The sequence below is a fragment of the Gadus chalcogrammus genome, chromosome 9 (genome assembly GCF_026213295.1).
Source record: "Gadus chalcogrammus isolate NIFS_2021 chromosome 9, NIFS_Gcha_1.0, whole genome shotgun sequence".
NCBI lineage: Eukaryota > Metazoa > Chordata > Actinopteri > Gadiformes > Gadidae > Gadus > Gadus chalcogrammus.
Genome location: NC_079420.1, coordinates 349,464 through 374,385, shown reverse-complemented (window position 1 = coordinate 374,385; position 24,922 = coordinate 349,464). Strand labels below are relative to the sequence as shown.

General features: G+C 47.4%; 1 protein-coding gene across 1 annotated transcript in view; it reads right to left on the bottom strand.

Moving 5' to 3' along the window:
* The window catches only part of cttnbp2 (cortactin binding protein 2), a 53,064-nt gene extending 28,349 nt beyond the window's left edge, over positions 1 to 24,715 (bottom strand). The window contains exons 1-3 of the mRNA XM_056598982.1: positions 24,569 to 24,715; positions 20,111 to 20,218; positions 19 to 249 (exon numbers count right to left, since the gene is read on the bottom strand). Of these exons, the coding sequence (XP_056454957.1) occupies positions 19 to 249; positions 20,111 to 20,218; positions 24,569 to 24,649 (420 nt within the window). The 5' untranslated portion in view covers positions 24,650 to 24,715. The remainder of the gene's footprint in view (positions 1 to 18; positions 250 to 20,110; positions 20,219 to 24,568) is intronic.
* Between the last annotated feature and the right edge of the window lie 207 nt (positions 24,716 to 24,922).

Genomic DNA, 24,922 nt, shown 5'->3' with positions numbered 1-24,922 from the left:
CACTCTGGTTCTCCCTACCCTCTTCTGCCGGGTCTCGGCGTTGGCCAGCTGGGCCGCCATGCGCTCCTGCATCTTCCTGCAGTGGGCCATGACCGCCTCCAGCACCGACACCGGGCTGGACCCCAGGGGCCGCCGGTCCTTGTCCGGCCCCGGGGCCCGGCCCTCAAAGTCCCTCTGCAGCGCGAGGAAGGGGTCCGTCAGGCTGTACTGTCCGTAACGCTCCTGGAGGAACACCTCCTTCCTCCGTGCCTGTGGAGTAAGGAGGGGCGGGGGGGGAGAATCGGATTACTTCCAGTGTTGTCCCCAAGTTTGATGCCACAGGGAATAAATAAACTCTCAGGTCCAGAATCAATGTCATAGCGCCCTGCCTCAGAGAACCAACCAGCGGAGACCTGGCGCCCACCAGGGGTGTGGCAACGGAACACGCAACCAAATCGTTGCAGGGGTGGGATTCATCATGTTAGCAAGATGTTGGGCGTGTGCTGGAAGCCATTTTATTTCATCTGTGGTACACTGCCTTCAGTAGCCAAGGGGAAGAAGCCTTGGTCAGCCCATCCCATGCAAGCCATGGTCAGCCCATCCCATGCAAGCCATGGTTAGCCTAGCCACTGCAAGCCATGGTTAGCCTAGCCCATGCAAGCCATGGTTAGCCTAGCACATGCAATCCATGGTTAGCCTAGCGTATGCAAGCCATGGTTAGCATAGCGTATGCAAGCCATGATTAGCATAGCATATCTGACTGACTGCTAAGCTGTGTTATCCATGTGACTGGTGCCGTGTTAACCACAGCAGCATACAAAAGTACGCAAATGTGTCCAAATAATATTATTAAGCTCTATTAGTATACCATCTCAATATCTCAATGCTGAGGGATTCCTTGTCCCTGAATCCAGTTACACACATATTGAGATGCGTACAATGCATTGTGCAGATTGTGTGACACACACACACACACACACACACACACACACACACACACACACACACACACACACACACACACACACACACACACACACACACACACACACACACACACACACACACACACACACACACACGTCTTTAAATACATAAACAAAGGCAGGTGCACACAAATGTGACATGGACAACTATTTGGGTGGATGTCTTTAGTCCTGTGCGGACATGAAGGAGTGTGTTTACAACCAGGGGGGGTAAGTCATTACATGGAGGGGGGGCTTAATAAGACGTGGCAGTATTATGGGATGGAAGGGAGGGAGGGGGCAGAGAGAGTAAAACACAAGGAGCTACGTTGCCAAAAAAGGAAATAGTTCTCACACTTACTAACTAAGCACCGCACACTTACTAACTAAAGTCATTAGCATATGTATGCACACGCCTCGGTTTCAATACCATTATGGCTCAAAGTTGACCTCATGACTCTAGTGGCGGACCGTGTGTTAAAGATAAACATGCACCACAGGCCGGAAAGACCAGGAGAATGAAGGAGACAGAGCCAGAGACGGAAGACACACACACACACACACACACACACACACACACACACACACACACACACACACACACACACACACACACACACAGACAGCACAAAGAACTGCAGCCGTTAAAACTAGGCTACCTTGTGGCCTGACCGAGCTAGGCTACAAATGACCACTGGTTCCGCCTAAAATGTTTACAACAAAGCAATTGAGGAGGTTTGGCCAGCACTCCAGCTCCCATGATGCAGTGGGGCAGCCCGGCCAGCAGAAGGCTTGAGGGATGTTTGGAAAGCTTCCCGCCGCTCTGGGACTACTCTGGAAGGCGTTGGCGTCAACACGCGAGCCCGCCGCCGTCAGCTCTCTCTTCACCTTGTGCTATCTCCTTCGATAAATATTTACACAGAACAGCAAGCTTGGATCTTCTCAATCCTACCTCCATGGCTAATGCTTACGGCTTGCATTCCCTAGTGAGGTTTCCTTCTACTTCTCGTGCACAATGATGGGTGCCTGGCCAATGGAGAGGTCTTTATATATTTAGCATTAAAATAAAATATGTAACATCAAGTTTGATATACATTTTCAACCTCAAACAGTTCAAGCTATTAGGTGCTTTAAGTTAGCTTTTTTCTGATTCAATTACACTCTTTAAAATATGAAACAATTTAAATGGCAGAATGCTTTGCTAATCAAAAGGATTAATTTGAGTGCAATAGCCAGTGTTAAAGTAATCAACGTGCCATTGATCCGTCATCACTCCCATATGTACCAGTGTTCCCTGATAACTGTCGATATTCCTCGGTGGGCAAGTCAGGGGATACCAGCGATCACAGGTCACTCCATCGTCAATTGAAAAAACACAGAATCTACCCGAGCAACCATATGGATTCCATTGACCCCAATGATATTGATTCCTCTATTGATCGCCAGCACGGCGAAAGTGATGCCAACAATAGAATAGACCAACATGCAAGACCACCTTTTTTCTATATGGTATGGGAGGTATACAAGTATGGATTTAGTATAGAGATTCCTCATGATTAAAAGCAACACAATTATTTCAATGAGCAAATAATCTTTCTGAACAAAAAAGTAAAAAAAATTCATGAATACAGGGACCGTGGCCAAAAGCAGTGACAGAGAGAGGAATAGAAAAGCGGCCAGACTGTTGATCCTTCCAAGCTGTGTAGGCTAAAGAATCACTAACGTGATAAGCATATTCACACTCTATTCATTTCTGCAGGAATATTAAATCAGAGTCCAATTGCTTAGTGAGGCTCAATAACTAAATCAGCAGACCGGGTCGCAAGGAGAGCTCATATTAATATGATTATGTATCATTAAATGGTGGTATATTAAATAACCCCTTCTGCTCCAAATGGTAACTTTAAAAACAGGAAGTTGGATGCCAAACCAAAGCACTCTTCATAATGTGCAATATTGTGACAACACGTAACACACGAAACCCTAACCCAAAATCTTCTGACCTCAATGCTTCAGCCCTCTTCTATAGCGCAGTCGTCAGGCTAAATCCTGGCCAGGGGATTATCCCAATGGTTGCCGCGACTGTGATGATGACCAGGAAATCATACGCTAACCTTCACCCCCTCCAGGGCCAGCCTCCCAGACTGTCCTCTCCGGCTGGATAGTTAATATTGCTCCCTACTATTAAGGAAATCCTCTCAAGTGCTTAATGATATGATATCATTTAAACATCCTTATGATGGACAGGAGGATTACCAAGGGAGTATAAGAAGAGAAAAATGGCATGCTAATAATACCATGTTCCCGGCATACTTTCCTTCCAGGCTGCAGAAGAACAGTATCAACTCGACTTGGTACAAGTCTTCTGCTGGCAGCGAGAGATAGAGGGACTATTAGGGACATTCCCAGATACGATATCGTGTTCCACCCCCTTGGTACCAGACCAACATCCAACTGCACAGACAAGTTTCACAACTCAAGAGAAGAGGAGGAACGAGATAAGGAGAACAGAGAGACACTTCAGCCTGATCCCTTGAAACCACTCCTCGGGAGCCGTCCAACCAGGAAGCGCATCACCATGATGCCGTAATGTGATCCCGCTCAGCATCATGCGCTCAGGGTTACGGAATTAAGAAGTTAATGCCCAGCCGCTGAAGGTGTCTCGCTAAACACTGCAGGCGTTCAGGCAGTCACACCGCATTGGAGTCTGGGCCTCGCTTTGTGGGAAGGGAGCTTCAGCGTTTCCAAACCATTTTCTTGGTCCCGTTGCTTTTCTCCGGGATGTGTTTGGACCGCTATTCACGGGACTGAATGTGCTCGGGGGAAACGGATGATTTCCACGGATTTCCACTGCCCTTCGATGGCCTACTGTAGTCGTGCAGCAGGGTAGGTGGTGTAAGCCATCATTACGTCGTGAAAATAACCAACAATGAAGAGAAAGAAGCGCCACAGACAGGAGGTCTGGGACGCCGAGGGGGCTAAACCCACTGTGGATCACAGGCATCCTCCCGTCCCAAGTGGACTATGGGATGGACGGAAGGTATTGTGCAGATGACGAAACACGTGGTACAGTGTCATGGCTGCAGCACTGAGAGTTAAAGAGAATGGAGCAAGGCCAAGACCCACCGCAACAACTACTAACATGTCAATACAGCAAACCCTCCTTCAGCAAAATACTCAGACAGAAACCAGGGATCAATATGAGATGGCCATCAAACTGTAGACCAATAACTCTTAGAAGATCCACAGTCCATCCACTAATTGTTTGCCCGACTTCATTTAGCTAAAGCTATATTGTGAGTAAGCCTGGCCAAAGCTATGCAGTTCCGCTATTAACTATATTGTGAATAACCTTTGCCAAAGACAAGCAGCCTTGTTAAGAACTATAGCATGATTCCATGTTGTCAGAACACAACTAAATAATTCCCTGACAAGTAAACGAAGGGGGCGAGGTTGCCGTTTAAAATCCTATGCAGAACCAAGTCTGTGTGGAGTGTTTTCAGAAAGCCGCCCCCTCTGATCACCAGATTCAATCATTCCATTGGTTTGACCGCAATTAGCATAATTCCTGTTCCACTCGTAACAACTCTAACAAATCTTTCAGGGATCACCATTTCTCACATGCTGTTATTGTATGAACAACTGTACACCTTCAGCATACATGCGTATGGTGTATGGCCAGGTTACAAATCACACACGCACATGTTTACACATAAATAACATAAATAGGTGTTCCTGTTACGTATTGACGACCCAAGAAATCCCAGATAATGACTGGGAAAGAGCTAGAGGGAGCGAGGGGAGAAGGAAAGAGGCATGCAGCCCTTTGTAGAATCCGGAGGACTTCACACTGCGGGAGGGATCAATAAATACATCAGGATGTGACTGAATAAAGGCCGTGGAGGGAGAGAGCAGCACAGTAAGGGGAGGCGGAGAGGAGGACTGGAGGAGAGGCTGGAATGATCTGAACAAGTCTGAAACCATAGGTTTAAATCGAAGGCATCGAGCCAGCGAAAGAGAGGGGAGACAGAGACACGGAGAGAGCCTTAAACAGCAAAAACACTGACGACCCCGAGCCAGAGAGCCAGAGAGCCAGAGAGCCAGAGAGCCAGAGCGAGGGGGACTAGAGAGAGCCAGAAGACGGATGGATGGAAGGACTTCTGGACCAGAACGGACAACAGTAAACCCAAAGTGAATAATGACCATGACTTTGACAACGATTAGCCTCAAGGCAAACCTCCTTTTATAGCTGCCATTTGTGTACTACGGCGTGGACCAAAAAGTACGTCTCGCACGGGTTATACAGCGATTTGCTGCTTGTCTCACAACTCCTTGAATGAACAGGCTAAAGCCAATATAATTCTACAGTTAAAATGTCTATAGTAATTCTTTGACCTACGGTATGACCCTCAGGGTCCCACAGACAACAGAATGCAGTGGCCACTAGTAGTCATGGAAAGACCTCAGTATGCAGTAGTATTATTAGACTGTCTTACAATATAAAAGCAGCGTGACTTTATAACAAGCAAGTTTGTTCCCATCAGCTGGAATAGATGAGTTTGCTCGATTAGCTGACGGTAGAAATTAGCAGGGTAGTAATACTCTGTTTAGCTGAATAATCAGTCTTTGAGGTAATGCATATCCCCCTACTGTCGGGTCAAGAAGTCTGGGAAAACACACTGAACCACAACTATTAGTAGTATTAGTAATTCTCTTGACCTCTCGAGTCAAGTCATCCATGTAATCAGAGCATCATTGAAAATGACTATATCCTTCAATGTTGGCTATTCACAAAGGCAGGCAAGAGCCAATTTGTGGGACATTTGCCCAACAGTTGTGTTTATTTGAATCTCTTAACTAAAAGTGGTTTAGTGCTGGCGGTGAAGCATAGCCAACCAGGGGGCCAGCTGTATCAGCAGAAAGCAAAGCGTTGACATTACAATAGATGACATTAGCCAGCAGGCCCTACATCCTTACATAACATGCTACCACTGCCAGTGGGATTCAAGTCAGCCTCATCTGCAATTGTGGTATAACACTCTGGGCTAGCATGGCAATGTGCTGGACAATGATCAGGTTAATTGAGGTTTTATAATGTAAATAAGGGGGAAAAGTATGTGTACCGGGCAGCCAGGGTATTTTATGGTTTTATTAGGAACAGAATCATTATATTGGAACTGCAGGACCAGCGCTGTCCCTGGTGAGGCACGGTACTGCAGGACCAGCGCCGTCCCTGGTGAGGCACGGTACTGCAGGACCAGCGCCGTCCCTGGTGAGGCACGGTAAATGGCATTGCCATTTCTGATTGGCTGAAATGACGTTGAGAAAGTGCAATTACATTCTGCGATGCGTTCGATTATTAAACCAAAAAGGGACATCTTCTATATTATTTCAAATACATTGTACTAAACTTAAAAAGGTATATACATTTTTTGAATTGAATCTTTCACTTAAACTGGCTTGTTGGTTAAACGTATCGACGCTATGATATAGATAGAAATCTAACCAGCGACAAAGTAGAAGAGCGAAGGGAAGCTACAATATGTCTCTAATGCTAACTCCTGGCCCAGAGACGACATCACCAAACCAGGCCAATTAATCCTGAATGTCAGCCACTGAGAAAGTTGTTTTCCTGTACTCAGTAAGCAATAAATGAGCAAGAGATATACTTGGCCCGATCTATGTGTGCAACACACGCTCTGTGATGTCCAGGCTACTTGCTGGCATATTGGAGAGCGGCAGTTGGATCTCAGGTTATAACGCACCTTTAAACCAGAGGTTCAACACTTTAACAGTAGCGGTGTGAAGTCTGCCACCCTTGACCCTATGTTGTCCATTCATCACTAGCTTGCCCTAGGCAGCATGTGACAGGTGGCCTCATATGCACTATTTACGTTCAGTGAACATTTGCATGTTACTGTGCAGACTGGGAACTGGAAGGCTTTGAGTGGCTGAGGAGAAGTATTTTTACCCAGAATGCCTTGTGCTTGCAGCTCTCCTCATGTTTAATGAGTTCAAGCTGACGGTTTGAAATGAAAGTTTGATGAAGCCCCCGATACCACATGTCCAAACACGCACACCAAACAATACACAATCTCTAGGGGGGGCTTCACGGCTTCTGTATGAAAACAAGGCCAACCCCTGACAAGAATTGCTCAATGAGGAGAGAGAGTCGCATTTCATTTTAACTGCACTTGGAAGGTAAACACACACACACACACACACACACACACACACACACACACACACACACACACACACACACACACACACACACACACACACACACACACACACACACACACACACACACACACACCACAATATCAACCAGTGACATTATTTGTCAACAGTTCATTCAACAATTGTAAGTTTGTCAAACACACACACACAACCCCCCCCCCCCCCCCCCCCCGGGCAGAGCAGGGGGGCTGTTCCTCGCCAGTGGAGTCAGCTTCTTCGTTCTATTTCGGTCCTTAATGCCACAGGACACTGATGCAGATCCTCCGCCTGAACACACCACACTCGCCCCTGGGGCCACTACACTAAACTAACCCCCCGTCTGATAGGGCTAGAGTGTGTGTGCGTGTGTGTGTGCGCGCGTGCGTGCGTGCGTGCGTCTTATGGAGTCATGTTTATGGAGCATGGTTGGATTGTAAACTAGTTTACCATTTGTGTGTGGGTGAAACCCATTACAGTGTGCGTGTGTGTGTGTGCATAAATTATATAGATACACATGTTGTTACATAACACTCACACACCCACTCTGTGTGGGTGAGTGAGTGCACGTTTGTCGTGGTGGAGCGATGTGCTCGATATCTGTGGTGTCAGCATTTTTCTATCAGGATCATTGAACTAAGCCGGAAATAAACTCTGCAAGCACATATTAAGCGCAAACACATTATCAAAGATGCATGCCAAAATAATCACAAAGTTTTCATGCTGTAATTGGTGAAATTAACTCCCAACACACACACGCACATGCACACACACACGCACACGCACACACACACACACACGTCAACAGGCTTGTATTCAGGAGTTCATCTCTTGCAGCCCTTTATAGTCCAGATAAACGCACGTAGAAATAAAGAGCAACCGTTGCATAAATGTGTAACAAGAGTCGAAAGTCCTCCTGCCGGTAAAACACCCAATATGAACCAAGCAGGGAGTGCGTCCCATGTGGCTATCAGCCTGCCGGGGAACTCGTACCCCAGTACGCAGCACTGTTAGTCCAGTCCAGTAGCACCGTGCAGAGATGCACCCGGGGGGGCGAGAAGAGAGGATGGATACCAAACGATGGTGCGGTGGAATAACTCCATCACATGGACTTCAGTTCAGTGTATCCCTCCGCCCACTGCTACAGCGGGTTGGACTGTGTGGGTGGAAATGTCACAGAGCTCTTGTCAGAACATTTGGTGTGATGCTCTCCATCTTTATGCCACAGACACACACAGGCCGATGCAACCTACATCCCGTTACCATCGGCAACCCATGAAGAGAGTTTGAAAGCCGTCCGGAGCTCACAATAAGCCACATAAAATCTAATACTACCTCGGCCATGTATTCATATATATACATACACACACATATACACATACAAATATAAAAATATAGATATAACTTTGGTCTACTGACAACCAAATGATCAAATAAATCCCAACCCTTCCTTACTTACACATGACAAACGTATAAAACCGTGCACCAGACTATAAATAGCTATAAAGACAAACTAAACGCGTTGTGTTGGCAACGCACCCTTGAACAGAATTCACAGGGTTCTTTAGCTGTACATTCCACGTCACGATGGGATTGTAGCTCCTTTGTCCCCCTACCTCCCACCCACTCTGCCTTTGGTGTAAATAACAGGCCTTCGTATGAGAGAACCACACCATAATGCTGTGATTACGCCGCGCTCTGTTTAAAAAGCACACCCAATTGAATGAAGGACCACGCTGTGGAAAGACTGAATTAAGAAGTGCCTGAAAGGCATCCAGTAACACTAGAGAAGGGAGAGTTTTGGACATTGGAAAAAAAGACTGATTAAACCTAAAGGAAGTAACTACTGTTGGACAATCTGCCCATAGGGATCGTTAAAGCAACTCAATCAATTCTGTGTGTTTATACATTCTGATATTAGTCTCCAGCGATCTGAACCAGCTAACATATTGGACGATGTCCTTTATGCTAACAAAGCTCATTTGTATTCCATCAAGTTTAATGCATCATGTCGGCAATTGAAACTGCATGTATTCCAATTTGTAAAAAGAAAAGTCAGCTAAAGTAAGCCCCTATTACAACGGTTTGTTTCCAAAACAACGATGGAGCTATTGGGACCGGACAGCTACGGGCTCCACTACTGAACTCTTACTGACGTTCCTTAAAGAGCTGATCCACTTCAGGCCTGAGGCTAAGCTGAGGACCAGGACAGGAGTCTGTCTCTTCATGTGCATGAGATCCAAGAAGCTCCACCAAGCAGGGCCCCTAGTGAAGGGTCAGCGGGTTCCTGAAACCAAGAGCTCCTGCTACGGGCTCACCGCTGGGACACCCGAGCTCCTGGCCGGGGCTTTCAGAACCGGACATGGCCCTGACAAGCAACCGATACCCACTGGGCATGGTTGGCCAGGCTGCGCCCCACACACACACACACACACACACACACACACACACACACACACACACACACACACACACACACACACACACACACACACACACACACACACACACACACACACACACACACACACACACACACACACACACACACACACACACGTTTGGGTTAAAAAAAATTGAAATACCCTTATCTTAGCTGATACCATTTCTGTTCGCTGAACGTAGAACAGTGTCTGATTCAAGCAACCGAGAGGGCAGAACAGGGAGCATCTTTGTCCCCACTTCCTGTCGGGAGAAGACGCAGATAGAAGTATGCCCGGCTACTCAGATTGCAGCGAACACCTGGAAGTTTAAATGTGATCCCAGGGGTTTGCTCGCGTATCAGTTATATCAACACAAGCGTTTAGGAATAGCCTCTACATCGTCCCGGGGTTCCTTGTCTTCAGTGAGTTTCTTCCAGGGATAAGTGGGGAAGAAGATTTGTTTCAGGTTACCATGTTGAACACTAACCCAGTGAAGCTACATGAAGAGCACCAGAAGATAGCTTTGGCTCATCCTGGTTCAAAGTCAGACTATTTAAATGACCTTAATTCCTGTAGAATGAGACTAACCACATAGCAAGGTAACACAGGGGAGTCCACAGTGCATCCATGGGTTGGACTCCAGACCACGAGGTCCAGCACTGCTGTGGGAACTAATAAGGACTTCAAACATTGTTCCGCTTCATTTCATTGTAGCACCGCATTGCCTTTTCCTCTCCTGTCCAAGTTTAACAGGCCATCCGTCTTTCTCGGGCGGTCTTTCTCTCGTTGCTAGGGGCGGTTGCTAGGGGCGGTCTGCATCTGTTGTCTGTACATCTCTGCAGTGCCGTTAAAAGCTTCCTGGCTGGCTTGATCATCACATATGGGGACATACAGTATGCGACGTCCTACTGAACTATCAATGATCCCATGACATTTCCTCTTTAGCTTTTGCACTGCAGGAAAGACGACATTCATGATTTGGATTTTATGAGCAAGAGTGAATTAATTGTTCACAATTCACATTACTAGCTGGAACACTAGAACAATGAACGGCTTTGTTGGACATGGAGCCTTTGACAGCGGGGGGGAAGAGACGCAGATTGATATTATATTAAACGGCATTCAGTGGCTGCCACCGACATCATGCAGCATCATGCGGGTCCAACAATAGAAACGCATGCGTCCAGACCCGAGCACAGCCTGCCCAGCCCCCGGGACTGCGTCCAGACCCGAGCACAGCCTGCCCCGCCCCCGGGACCGGGCCCCGCCCCCGGGCCCCGCCCCCGGGACCGCGCCCCGCCCCCGGGACTGCGCCGCTGAGCATAGCGTCACAGGATTAGCGGGGGAATGTGTGCATCTGGGTATCCGTGTGACAGTTCCAGGCGGTTCCTTGACATTTACAGTGGCATGAATCTCCTCTTCCCATGATCTCCGGCTCCCAGGCCTCTGGCATGCAGTCTCACTTCCACCCCTAAACCATATGCTCACCGCCCCACTGTGAGCCCCGGTGGAAGACAAACGGCATCAATAATACTGTTATGACCCGACGGTTGCATTGCAGTAGTCTATGTAACGGACGCTTTCAATCTACAACTTTATGCTAATTATTAAGGAGGTGGAAAATGGCAGGTCCAGTTAACAATAAGTTAAAGCGCATCCACCTTTACCGATTAGAGGGAATTATGGAGTGACTTTCTGTGTCTGTAGATGTTTCACCTCTGAAAAGCCGCGGGAGTGTTAAACAAAGGCTTTCCCTACTGTGCAACGACTCATGAAGTAAATTTATGACATTTGATGATATCCCAACTGAACTTCATCAATTCACCGCACAACAAAGACTACCCTGAACTATTGCAGCTTTTCTTGACTGCAGCGTCTGCCCTCTAACCTGCAGTTAGCCCTGGAGGTGCCTGATTCAACCAGCTAACCCTAACCCTGATTCAACCAGCTAACCCTAACCCTGATTCAACCAGCCAACCCTAACCCCGATTCAACCAGCTAACCCTAACCCCGATTCAACCAGCCAACCCTAACCCCGATTCAACCAGCTAACCCTAACCCCGATTCAACCAGCTAACCCCGATTCAACCAGCTAACCCTAACCCCGATTCAACCAGCCAACCCTAACCCCGATTCAACCAGCCAACCCTAACCCCGATTCAACCAGCCAACCCTAACCCCGATTCAACCAGCTAACCCTAACCCCGATTCAACCAGCCAACCCTAACCCCGATTCAACCAGCCAACCCTAACCCCGATTCAACCAGCTAACCCTAACCCCGATTCAACCAGCTAACCCTAACCCCGATTCAACCAGCCAACCCTAACCCCGATTCAACCAGCCAACCCTTACCCCGATTCAACCAGCTAACCCTAACCCCGATTCAACCAGCCAACCCTAACCCCGATTCAACCAGCTAACCCTAACCCCGATTCAACCAGCCAACCCTAACCCCGATTCAACCAGCTAACCCTAACCCCGATTCAACCAGCTAACCCTAACCCCGATTCAACCAGCTAACCCTAACCCCGATTCAACCAGCCAACCCTAACCCCGATTCAACCAGCCAACCCTAACCCCGATTCAACCAGCTAACCCTAACCCCGATTCAACCAGCTAACCCTAACCCTGATTCAACCAGCTAACCCTAACCCCGATTCAACCAGCTAACCCCGATTCAACCAGCTAACCCTAACCCTGATTCAACCAGCTAACCCTAACCCCGATTCAACCAGCCAACCCTAACCCCGATTCAACCAGCTAACCCTAACCCCGATTCAACCAGCTAACCCTAACCCCGATTCAACCAGCTAACCCTAACCCCGATTCAACCAGCCAACCCTAACCCCGATTCAACCAGCCAACCCTAACCCCGATTCAACCAGCCAACCCTAACCCCGATTCAACCAGCTAACCCTGATTCAACCAGCTAACCCCGATTCAACCAGCTAACCCTGATTCAACCAGCTAACCCCGATTCAACCAGCTAACCCTAACCCCGATTCAACCAGCCAACCCTAACCCCGATTCAACCAGCCAACCCTAACCCCGATTCAACCAGCTAACCCTAACCCCGATTCAACCAGCTAACCCTAACCCCGATTCAACCAGCTAACCCTAACCCCGATTCAACCAGCCAACCCTAACCCCGATTCAACCAGCCAACCCTAACCCCGATTCAACCAGCCAACCCTAACCCCGATTCAACCAGCTAACCCTAACCCCGATTCAACCAGCTAACCCTAACCCCGATTCAACCAGCCAACCCTAACCCCGATTCAACCAGCTAACCCTAACCCCGATTCAACCAGCCAACCCTAACCCTGATTCAACCAGCTAACCCTAACCCCGATTCAACCAGCTAACCCTAACCCCGATTCAACCAGCTAACCCTAACCCCGATTCAACCAGCCAACCCTAACCCTGATTCAACCAGCCAACCCTAACCCTGATTCAACCAGCCAACCCTAACCCCGATTCAACCAGCTAACCCTAACCCCGATTCAACCAGCTAACCCTAACCCCGATTCAACCAGCTAACCCTAACCCCGATTCAACCAGCTAACCCTGCCAAAAAATACTGCCAAGGAGGCAGTGATGAGGGCGATACGGTCAGCAATCATTTGCAACTGGACATTAACTGGCTGGTGGAAGAAGATGGGCAGGTCCTAGCTGGAGGCATGTGCACGCTCAGAATCAAACTATAAGTAGAAATGCTATTCAGAGGCACCCAGATATTCAGTAACACAAAGTCAAATGTACACACGTACACACGTACCCACACACACAAATGGTCAAGTCAAGGTTATTGATCTGAAAGCCTGGCTGTGTTTTAGACAGTCAGCTGATTTTCCAGAAGCCAGACTGACCGAAAGCAGGACGGACAGATAGAGACAAAAGAGACAAAGGATGGACAGATGCAGAGAGTAAGAGAGCCTTGAATACAGCTAGCGGGGGAAAGGGCTTTAGTTTGGTTTGTTTGGTTTCGAGCTTTTCAATTGATTAGAAAATCTTCCAAAGACAATTGAGTGAATTAGCTCATAGACAAACGTGACATAAAAAGGAAATTCAGTGTCCTTCTGATCGAAAGCAAAATAAATCGTCTTAAAGCATCCACATTACTTTGAAGAAGCATTAAAGATCATGCCAAACCAAGCAGCAGAGATATCAAGAGAGAAGTGATACCCATCCGTGTGTGAGAGCTGAGTCGTGCGTGAGGGCTGGATCGTGCGTGAGGGCTGGATCGTGCGTGAGGGCTGGATCGTGCGTGAGGGCTGGATCGTGCGTGAGGGCTGGATCGTGCGTGAGAGCTGAATCGTGCGTGAGGGCTGGATCGTGCGTGAGGGCTGGATCGTGCGTGAGGGCTGGATCGTGCGTGAGGGCTGGATCGTGCGTGAGGGCTGGATCGTGCGTGAGGGCTGGATCGTGCGTGAGGGCTGGATCGTGCGTGAGGGCTGGATCGTGCGTGAGGGCTGGATCGTGCGTGAGGGCTGGATCGTGCGTGAGGGCTGGATCGTGCGTGAGGGCTGGATCGTGTGTGAGGGATGAGTCGTGCGTGAGGGCTGGATCGTGCGTGAGGGCTGAATTGTGTGTGAGAGCTGAGTCGTGCGTGAGGGCTGGATCGTGTGTGAGAGCTGAGTTGTGCGTGAGGGCTGGATCGTGCGATTCAGGCGACCGACAGCACCAGTTTGAGGGTTAACACAGGGAAAGGGTTACACTGTTTAGCAGTTGATAAGGTAGGATATAAATCATAAAGGCAACAATCACGTTAACCTTTAATTATATAATTATAGCAACTATTGAATTAAGCTGCTGAGAACCCTAGCCATATTCTGAGTGCATTGCGATGATTCCCAGAAACAAAAACACAGTAATTGTATGCATAAATTGTATGTTATACTTGACTGTTTTCCTTCTATCTGGCTAAGCGGCGTTTGGGTGGCATTACTGCGGATCTCGGTACGCAGAACTACGGGCTTGGCCGTTGACTTCGTGGGCATTTGATCTTGCGTCTTGTGTATCTTGGTGGCCCTCATCGGGCCAGACCCCAAGAGTTAGAAAGAGGAAGAAAAGAGTTGAAAGATCTTCATAATGAACAAAGTAATATTGTATTATTTTTCTTTAAACCTTCATTGAGAGAAATTTGATTTCTTTCTTTCCAGCCAATATTATTTCAACATATCATTTTAGCTCACTGAATAAAAAGGTGATTTATTTCAAGTGACACAGGGTGAAAATGCACAGAAACCATAAATTCACTTGTACAGAAAAAGTCCCAAAGACATACACAGACGCCGAGCACCATGAGGAGCCGAATGTAGAGAGAGACGGAGGAGAGAGAGAGAGAGACGGAGGAGAGAGAGAGAGAGAGAGAGACGGAGGAGAGAGAGAGAGAGAGAGAGAGACGGAGGAGAGAGAGGGAGAGAGAGAGAGACGGAGGAGAGAGAGAGAGAGAGACGGAGGAGAGAGAGGGAGAGAGAGAGAGACGGAGGAGAGAGAGAGAGAGAGAGAGACGGAGGAGAGAGAGAGAGAGAGAGAGAGAGAGAGAGAGAGAGAGAGAGAGAGAGAGAGAGAGAGAGAGAGAGAGAGAGAGAGAGAGAGAGAGAGAGAGAGAGAGAGAGAGAGAGAGAGAGAGAGAGAGAGAGAGAGAGAGAGAGAGAGAGAGAGAGAGAGAGAGAGAGAGAGAGAGAGAGAGAGAGAGAGAGAGAGCTGTGACCTACTTGCTAAGCTCATCTCGAGCATCCATGCTTCCAAGTGAGGATGCTACAACACACACACACACACACACACACACACACACACACACACACACACAGTGCATCCTCCAATAAAAAATAAAAAGCTGACCCCATCCTTCCATTTGACTGACAACCCTACAAGACGATCCTTTAAAGAGACACACACATACAACTTTGGCCCGCATGAGGAGGAAGGGCATGGGGGGGTTGTTGGTGAGGGTGTGTGTGTTTGGAGGGGGGTGAGGGGGGGTAGAGGGCCAGAGCAGCCTGCCGGTGGGTGGTAGTGAAACTTGAGATGGGAGCCTTGATAGGGAGCACTCCGTTGCTATGGGAGACCGGGGTAAGGGGAGGGAGGGGGTCTGGTTGCTATGCAGTTGACGGATCAGAGCGCGCGCTCTCTGTGTGTGTGTGTGTGTGTGTGTGTGTGTGTGTGTGTGTGTGTGTGTGTGTGTGTGTGTGTGTGTGTGTGTGTGTGTGTGTGTGTGTGTGTGTGTGTGTGTGTGTGTGTGTGTGTGTGTGTGTGTGTGTGTGTGTGTGTGTGTGTGTGTGTGTGTGTGTAAAGAAGAAGAAAAAACAATGCTGCCATTTAACATAAAAAGACGACTAGAGAGAGACAGAGAGCTATTATGATATTCTCAAAGACTTCAAAGTCCTCTGCATGCTGATTACTTCTGCCATGCCCACTGCTCATCAAATGAAACAGCAGAAGTGCAGACCTACATAGCCCCCTATTCAGCAGGGCACCAATGCACGTTGTTTGGATTCAGTGGAGTTTGATTGACTTGAGCTCATACAAAGCAATTTTTCCATAGAAACATAATCCAGGTGTATACAAGGCAGACTTGTACATAGCTTGTATGCTTAGGTACTAAGGAGTAAACAAAAGAGTGATCTTCAGCCCAAACGGTTCTTCCCTGTTGATCTCCATGTCAGAGCGCAGGGGTCTCAGTGTTGCCAGGAAGTCTGGATGGACCAGGGGCTGAATGTAATGGAGGAACGCGTCGGCAGGGTCTCTTAGCATCAGGGCAGCTCCGGGAGAGTGCACCCATTATTACTGACCAAATTAAAAACACCATCTTTTGGCTTTTCTGATAAACTGTGGTGCTGACAGACTGGAGCCTCAGACTGAAGCCAAGAGACACAGATATTATAAAAAAGGTACAGAGAAAGAGAGAGAGAGAGGGTGAGATATCAAGACCGAGATAGAGAGAAAGCAAGAGGAGCAACCTCAGTTTAAGAAACATACGTAGCTATAAAAGATGAATGGATGCCATTTCAAGTGTAAATGTCTGTTCCACTCTATGCATCATAGAACTGTCTCTATGCACCTTATACCTTTTTGGGCTCAATCAATCCATGACCAACTATTACACAATAGAATGTACAGCATTATCGTACCGGCCAAAGGCTTGAGATAAGTCCTCCTCATTCTTTTGTGTTTGTGAATCCACTTTTAAAAAGACTGTGTGTGAATAAAGACTCACGGATAAAATGTATTATTAATCTCATTTAAAATATCAATACAGTAAGCGTGGGAGAAAGAAGCAAGAATAAGGGCAAGCGAGAGTGAAATAGCGAGAGCGATCAAGACTTGAAGGGAGAATGAGAGAAAGTGTGAACCAGAAAGAAAACCGGGACTAGGGAATGAAAGTGAGCGAGAGAGGAAAAGTGAGGGCGAGTGAGTGAGTGCACGGTCAGAGTGATGGGGAGGCCCAGCGACAGTGCATGCCTTAAATAGCTGGCTACTGTAACATGGTGCAGGAGAAACACTCCTGGCTCTCTCTGTGTGTGTGTGTGTGTGTGTGTGTGTGTGTGTGTGTGTGTGTGTGTGTGTGTGTGTGTGTGTGTGTGTGTGTGTGTGTGTGTGTGTGTGTGTGTGTGTGTGTGTGTGTGTGTGTGTGTGTGTGTGTGTGTGTGTGTGTGTGTGTGTGTGTGTGTACCTCTGGAACAGCCAATCACAGGACTCGTCAGAGGACCACGTGACCTTTGCTCGTCCAAGTCGGTAGATTGGTCCGGACCAGAATATTGACTGCACACATGGTCTCCTTTGGCCATCAACAGATTAACTACTGAGCTGAGAATGAATAAGGTAATTGGCCAGGTTTCAATGGGTATTTGCACTACTGAATAGGTAGTGATGGCTGACAAAACAGTGATTGTCGCCCAGGGTTATTGAACTACAGGCCAGAGTTAAGAAGCCATTTCAGTGCAAGATACTGAATCTAAGTGACAAAGAGTAGTGTACGGCTCGGCTCGCAATACATCCGACCACGTGATCTGTTTGTGTTTCTACAACCTGCCGTTCTGTGAAAACCGATACGGTAGCTTAGCCAGCTTTAGCCGCAACGCTAATTAATCAACGACGATACCAAAGCCTCTTATTAATGCTCGACAGGCCTCACACAATCATGGCACACCAGGAGAAGCTGCGGCTTGGCGAGGCCATTGTGGGAGCAGTGAAACGGCACCAGGATTAAGCCTGGCACTGGTTTTAGCGGGGATCAGGCCTTGCCTTCAAAATGAGTTACAATTGATTTACGTTTCCTTCACTACCGTTTTGACCAATATGTACCCGTTAATAGGTAGAGCCCTCCCACTGCCATGGTAAGGGCATTTGCAGGTCAATAGGCCAAACACTAATGATGCGAATACAATACATTAATGTATGCTTTTTATTTGGCCATTAAAGTCAAATTCTTAATTTGGCCCACAACCATTAGCTGACAAAACGATTCAGGTGAGGGAGTCCCACTGGCGTATTGAGAGAGAAGTTACGCAAGCATGGTTTCCCCGCCATTTATATGCAGTCCCATTGAAGATCTATACAGTCAAGTTATCATCCTTATACCCTGTACCAACAGGGTATAATAGGAGTGGCACAAGGCCTTGGTGCTGGGTTAATGGAGGACATTGATGATGCATGCAGCTGGTGTCCACGGCAACTCTCTTTTTTCAGAGATTTTTTGAAAAAGAAAGATTGTCTGGGTTAATCCCTTCTCGTGCGCCATTCTTTGTCCAAAAGATTATAACCTTGCACTCTCTCCATCTGGTTTTCGGTGGCTTTTTCATCATCCGTCTTCGCACTTAAATCACATAAATGTCTCAAATACAGTCCGTTGAGCCTTATGTTGGATAAAAACAAAGGGGCGTTGAATGTTTTGCAGGGAGTCGACAGCCGATAGGACGGCCACAAGAGGGAGGGGCGCAGAGAGGAGAGGGAGCGCGACAGTGAGGGGATCCATCGGAGAAGAAGATGACTGAGACAGGGAAGAAGCGGATAAGAGACGGTAGAAACCTGGCCAGGCATCGAAGTAGGACAGAGAGAGTGAGAGAGTAGTGGCCGGGACAAGGACAAACATTGCCCTTGCGGAAAGGGGATTGCTAATTTCACCACAGGCCGCCCGGTTTAAACAAGGTGAATTATTGATACAAAGGAAGGCACTGAGGTGCTCCAAAAGGACACTGGTCCCAGCCCTGATGACGTCACCGAAGAACAGCCCGGGAGATGGCATAAACGAAGGTTTATTAGGGCAGCATCGAAATGGGAGCAGTGGCAAAATATGATGTTAATCATGACCTGAATACAGCTCTGCCCCACACAGAGAGGGCGAGACAGCTCTGCCCCACACAGAGAGGGCGAGAGACAGCTCTGCCCCACAGAGAGAGGACGAGAGACAGCTCTGCCCCACAGAAAGAGGACGAGAGACAGAGAGATTGTATAAGAGCTTGTTCAGAAATAGCACGTCATCCTTGCATCTGTGGAGGACAAGCAACATCCGAAGGAAGTAAGCCAGAAGGAAAAGAGTAAGAGAGAGGCATGGGATGGACTGAAGCACTTCCATTTTGAACCTCGTAACCCCAGTTTGTATGGGTTAGAGTTGGAAAGGGAAGCAAATAAGCCGAGTGAAGATGGGCGCACCTCAAACAATACCATTTCAGCATCTCGTTGACTGCTACGTCGCACCATTCAACCACAGCTTTGTCTGTTTGCCATGGTTTGTTTAATTTGTTACATGGAGAACATAATGGCAACCATGTGCAAAAGTGCTATAGTACAGTAGTAGTAAATATTGATACAGGCAACAGAAGGTGGATTACGACCACAGGACCTTAAAGCCACTACGGAGGCCGGCTATTTTCTCAAGGGCTTGTCACTCTGTCATCCAGCTGTGATTTAACAAAGGTAATCCGAGAGGCTCCTTATCTGAGGGGAGACTCAGGGTCCAGGCACCGAGTGTTGTCCCTACATCCACCTCTTAGCACCATTCTCCGTTTGGACTAAACCCCCATCTGTTCCCCGTCACCGTGCTACACTTCATTTAAAACCAGGTCAAGATCCCTTTTTCTGGTACACACTACATTCTTAGCGGCCGGTCTACCTTTCACACGCGCACAAAGGCTTTCTGCTCCGTATAGCCAGCACTACGGGTTAGGGTTAACCCTAACCCAGCACTACGGGGTCAACATCCATGGATGAGTTGGCAAGAATTAGCTGGGAACACTGTGACACTGTATTTGTGAGACCGCTAGGTGAGTGCATGACAGCTACAAAACGAGATACAACACACACGAGATACAACACACACGAGATACAACACACACGAGATACAACACACACGAGAGAGAGAGAGAGAGAGAGAGAGAGAGAGAGAGAGAGAGAGAGAGAGAGAGAGAGAGAGACCAGGGTAGATTGAAGAAGCGGGCGAGAGAAAGCAGACAGACGGATGCTATTATTAAAAAAAAAGTGATTAGATGATTAGAGAAGAGAGAAATGTCAGGACTCACCCTCAGGGTCTCAATGACCAGGTCCCGTGCTTCCAGCTCTCCCTCCATGATGCTCAGCAAGGTGAGGAGCTCTGGTTTGCTCAGACTGTCCATGTTGAACTCACATTTCTGAAAGAACACAAGACACACAGGGTTATAGCTGGAGATAACATGATGGTAAACGGGTTGGTATATACATCATTGTAAACAAAATGGCGGTTTACATTGTGCCATTGAGGTAGACGGAAAAGGTCAACAGCATAGTCATAAAGATGGTCTTCAAAAGATTGGGATATAACAGTTCAGTTACTAAATCTAAAAACATGTGATTTGCCAACATGTCAAGTCTGAATCTCAGTGTCCTTTTACATCTCAGCATTGCTATAGCAAAATGGATCTAGTTGTAGACGAGTATTTAAAAAATAAAATAAAATACTCCACCAAGCTTTTAAAATTCTCACAAAATTATGCCTAACACACACACTGGATGGCTATATGCAAATTTACTTTTGACGTGTGTAAATGTGTGTAAACACACTCCTCAGTTTCCAACTGGTCCCATTAAGTCCAACAATCAAAAACCATGCGGCAACGGGTATCATTCTACCTTGAGGCTTATTTTCTCCAATTAGTCCACATTTAGCCAGGTCATTAGGCTCTGTTTTGGCTAGCAGAGGCTGCAGGGCATGCCAGTGCAGATGAATAATTGGGATTGACCAGACCACTTTCCACAGCGCCTTATGTAAATTAAACGTTTTTTTGCATCTACTTGTAAAAAGATGGGAGAAAAAAACTGCATCTCACTCTCTAGTATGCGTTGTAAATTGCAGGAAAGCCCAACTTCCATCGACACCATCAGATTTACAAATAAGGATCTATATTGCTAAACAAAACATCTGGGGTGCAGCTCGTTTTCAGGGTTCCATCTTGCATCCTTTCAGTCACATTCCCAGACATTGTGACTGAAGCTAGCTGGTCGGCATTCCGAGAGCCAGTGTCGGAATGTCGTGTTCATAAACAGTAAACGCCATTGTGTTCGTTCAACGCATAGAGACGAGGAATACGGTGAAATTCTTACATGGTCTGTTGAAAAAAGTTAAATGGGAGTGGGAGGAGGACTTGGAGGTTCACAGCATGTCCCAGAACCCCACGCTAATCAGATGTTCACAGTAGAGCTTGGTGACACATTCGTTTCTTGGGGCCGTTCCTCGACACCATCTGCTGCAATAACTTGGACACAGCCATCCTTATTCTTCTTGTGTAATATCAACACGCCTGTCATCGGATAGATTGTAAAACCTAGATCAACGCAAAGCAGCAATCCAACAAAAGGGAAAATCTCTCTCTCTCGATCACAGGTTTCCACCAGAAATATGTAAACCTTCAACTCCTGCAGATGATCGGTTGCCTGTAGGGATGGACGTCTGATGTGTGACCCATCTATGATCCATCCTGAAAGACGTCCATCTCTAAAGGCCTCACTGGAGCGGCCATGAGCCCAATGTGTCTTGTTGAGAGTGATCCATCGAGACCCAGGGGAGAGGGGTTAATACAGACCTGGGAGATGGTCTCCCTGAGATGGTTAAAGACTTCCTGAAGGTTAATGGTGGTTTAGGGTTAGGGTTAGGGTTAGGGTTATTTCATGTGAGCTGGAGAAGGGCTTCATGAAGATTATTGGTGTTTTTCTGATGTTTTGGTATGAATAGTTTGAAATTGAATAGTGTCACATGTAAAAATGACTGAGGATAAATCAAGCTACCCCAATGAAGATTTTTCAAGTAAATGTGACTTAAGAATGCTTGTTTTACAGGCCAATATCATTAGAGGTAGAACTCTGACGTCAAATCTGAGAAGCGGTTTCCAAGGACAGATTCATAGACTCAAGGCCGACCAATCGATTTTCACAGCCTGTTCCCAGAAACCCTTTCACTGTATAGGCCTTTCAGAGAATCACAGTGGAGAATCTAGCTTCTCAGTACCCAATCCCTTCTATCCGGTCATGTGAACATGGTGTCAATGTGTGATAATGTTACAAGCCAAACCAGACACAGATAAACAGACACTCAAAATATGGCAAAGCGATGAAGTTACAAAGCTGTCATAAAAAAAAGTTGGAAAAGGCTTGTCTCTATTCTCCTATCATGGGATCCATTAGCCCTATATACATCACTTGGCAGGCTTCTGTCCCACATCCCAAATTAAATTACAAGGGCCAGGGCACTGCCTGCAATCCTCCAACCGACCTCGCGGACAAAAGTGTGTACTTTTGTACACACTTTATTTACTAGCAGGTTTACTAGCAGGTTTATTTACTGTATTTACTAGCAGGTCATGATACAGAGAGTTGCATAATATATTTCTGCTAATAAAGGCTGATTTACATTCAAGTGATGCTATTTTTCCGACCCAAATTAAGTGATTGAAATTAAATAAAAATATTCCACTGAATGACTTGTCAGATTGCAAATGATCTTTTTAATATAATAAGGTATCATACTTAAACCAATTGATCTCCCCACTGGTTAAATCCCAGTCTGTCAGGTCTGTGAAGGAAGGCCAGGGGGAACTGAGCTGCAGCGGGCATTTAATTGACCTTTAGCCCCTTGACCCCTCTTGAGGACTAAGTTGAGAGGTCATCCAGTTATTTGGACTAGAGAGCGCCCTCCTCTCGGCTCACACATGTTCCCCTAGGAATCAATAGGAGGTGCTGCAAAGAGCAAAGAGCTTCATCAAGCAGCCTTTGGCAAGACTGGCTGGTGATACGAAGAGCAGAAGGCCAAGACGTAGCTTGTAGCTCGGTGGCTGCACAGCACCTGTTAGCGTTAAAGCTAATCGCTAAACACAAACTCTGCCTGGCAGGGAAAGAGCAGCGAGCGTGCTCAGTGGGACACTGAGCTGTCACAGTACTCCCCGCAATGCCCGCTGAGTCACTGAAATTAAGACCAATTTAGAAAGGTGTCCGGTGAGCAGACCACCCCCTCCTCTTAGCCTACAGCTCACACTACCCCCATCAACCATACACTGGCTCTGCCTGCCCCCCCCCCCCCCACACACACACACACACACACACACACACACACACCCCTTCACTCATCAATCAATATTGCCTCCCAACACACACACACACACACACACACACACACACACACACACACACACACACACACACACACACACACACACACACACACACACACACACACACACACACACACACACACACACACACACACACACACACACCATAGGCTAGCCCTTGAATCTCTCAATCTATCGTGGGCCATCTCTGGAACTAAATGTTACCCTGGTCTTTCTAGCCAAGCATACCTCGCCTGAACACCATATGCTGCCTGGTCTACTTTTCTAGATTTGGAAACTTGGCCATATTAATGTACATGAATAGTACATGACGGGAATCAAGACACAGTGCGGTTCACTATGGTTAAGAGGCTAGCAGGATGTTGCCAGTTTTGCACGGATAATTAAACTAGGCCCATTGCAATGGACATGGAAGGATTTGGCCGGTTCAAACCCCCTACACCCCACTCCCGGCGGCGAGGCAACAGATTGATTAATTTGCCCAGAGGGGTGGCAAGCTGGTGTCCTCCTGGTACATATGTTGCAACCTGCAAAAATGTCTAGCGTTGGAGATCATAACTAACTGTGTGTGAACAGACCAATCTCAATCCCGATTAATGTTCACATAGTCCGCGTTGGCTGGATAAGATTGTGATCTACACCTCTGGGCATAAAAAACGGAGACGTTATAATGGTAACCATATATGGTTATACCGGACCCATAACAAGGGGTCATTGGAAAATAAGGGACATAAACAATCAGTCCATAATGAGGACTATTCTGAAGCCAAATAATAGTTATGGGGCCAATCGTCTTTAAATTGATATTGTAAGGAAAACATACTCAATCCATCACCATCTTTGGTGATGGATTGGTCTCCCTATGTCTCTCTATGAAGCAGATGGACACATCGAAACAAAAGTAAATATAAACACGTTTTATGATTATAATAAGCAGATCGTCCGACGACGGCCACCCGGCGGGTCCCGTGATGATAAAGAACGGGCTAACGCTCCATTGATACGGGCTACGCTTCGGCGGTTCGCCGACTCAAACAGCAGAAGAACACATCCGACCGGAGAGATATCAGAGCACGGATTTAACAATAGGACCCCTAAAATAACCACCGGGTAACAGAAGCACCGCATGTCATCTCGGCTGGTTGTAAACCTCTGTTTCCGACATTTCCATATCGCCACACATTGTTCCTCCGGGATTAGGTCGGCGGCTGCTCGTCGCCTCGCAAGCCGACGCGCTTCTGGGAAACAGATGCGCGCTATTAGCTCCTGTTTTCCTGGCGTATCTCTACATCAGGGTGATCTACAGCCCTGACAAGCGATTGTATTTTATCTCACTCTCTCTCTCACGCATACACACAGACACACACGAAAATGTCTCACCGCGTCCACACTTCCCATCGCCGTTGTCGCCAGCGTTTGTATTGAAGGAGGTTGCTCCCCGCTTGCTCCCTCCGACGCCATCTTCGTACTGTCGCGGTCTGCTTGAGTGAGGGCACCACACACGCAACATAGAACCGCGCATTCGGTGATGGTTAACTATTGCGCTGCTGAGAGCGAGTCACCCACGGCCGCGGTCGCCCATTACAACAAAAAAGGAGCTGGTTATAGACTACATGTAAGCCAGTAGAGCGGGCCTCACAGGTTGTTCTGGCTAAGAGATGTTGTTGGTGAGTAGGCGGGGTCCGAGGCGTATCCAGAGGCGTATCCAGAGGCGCCCCCCCCCCCCCCACATAC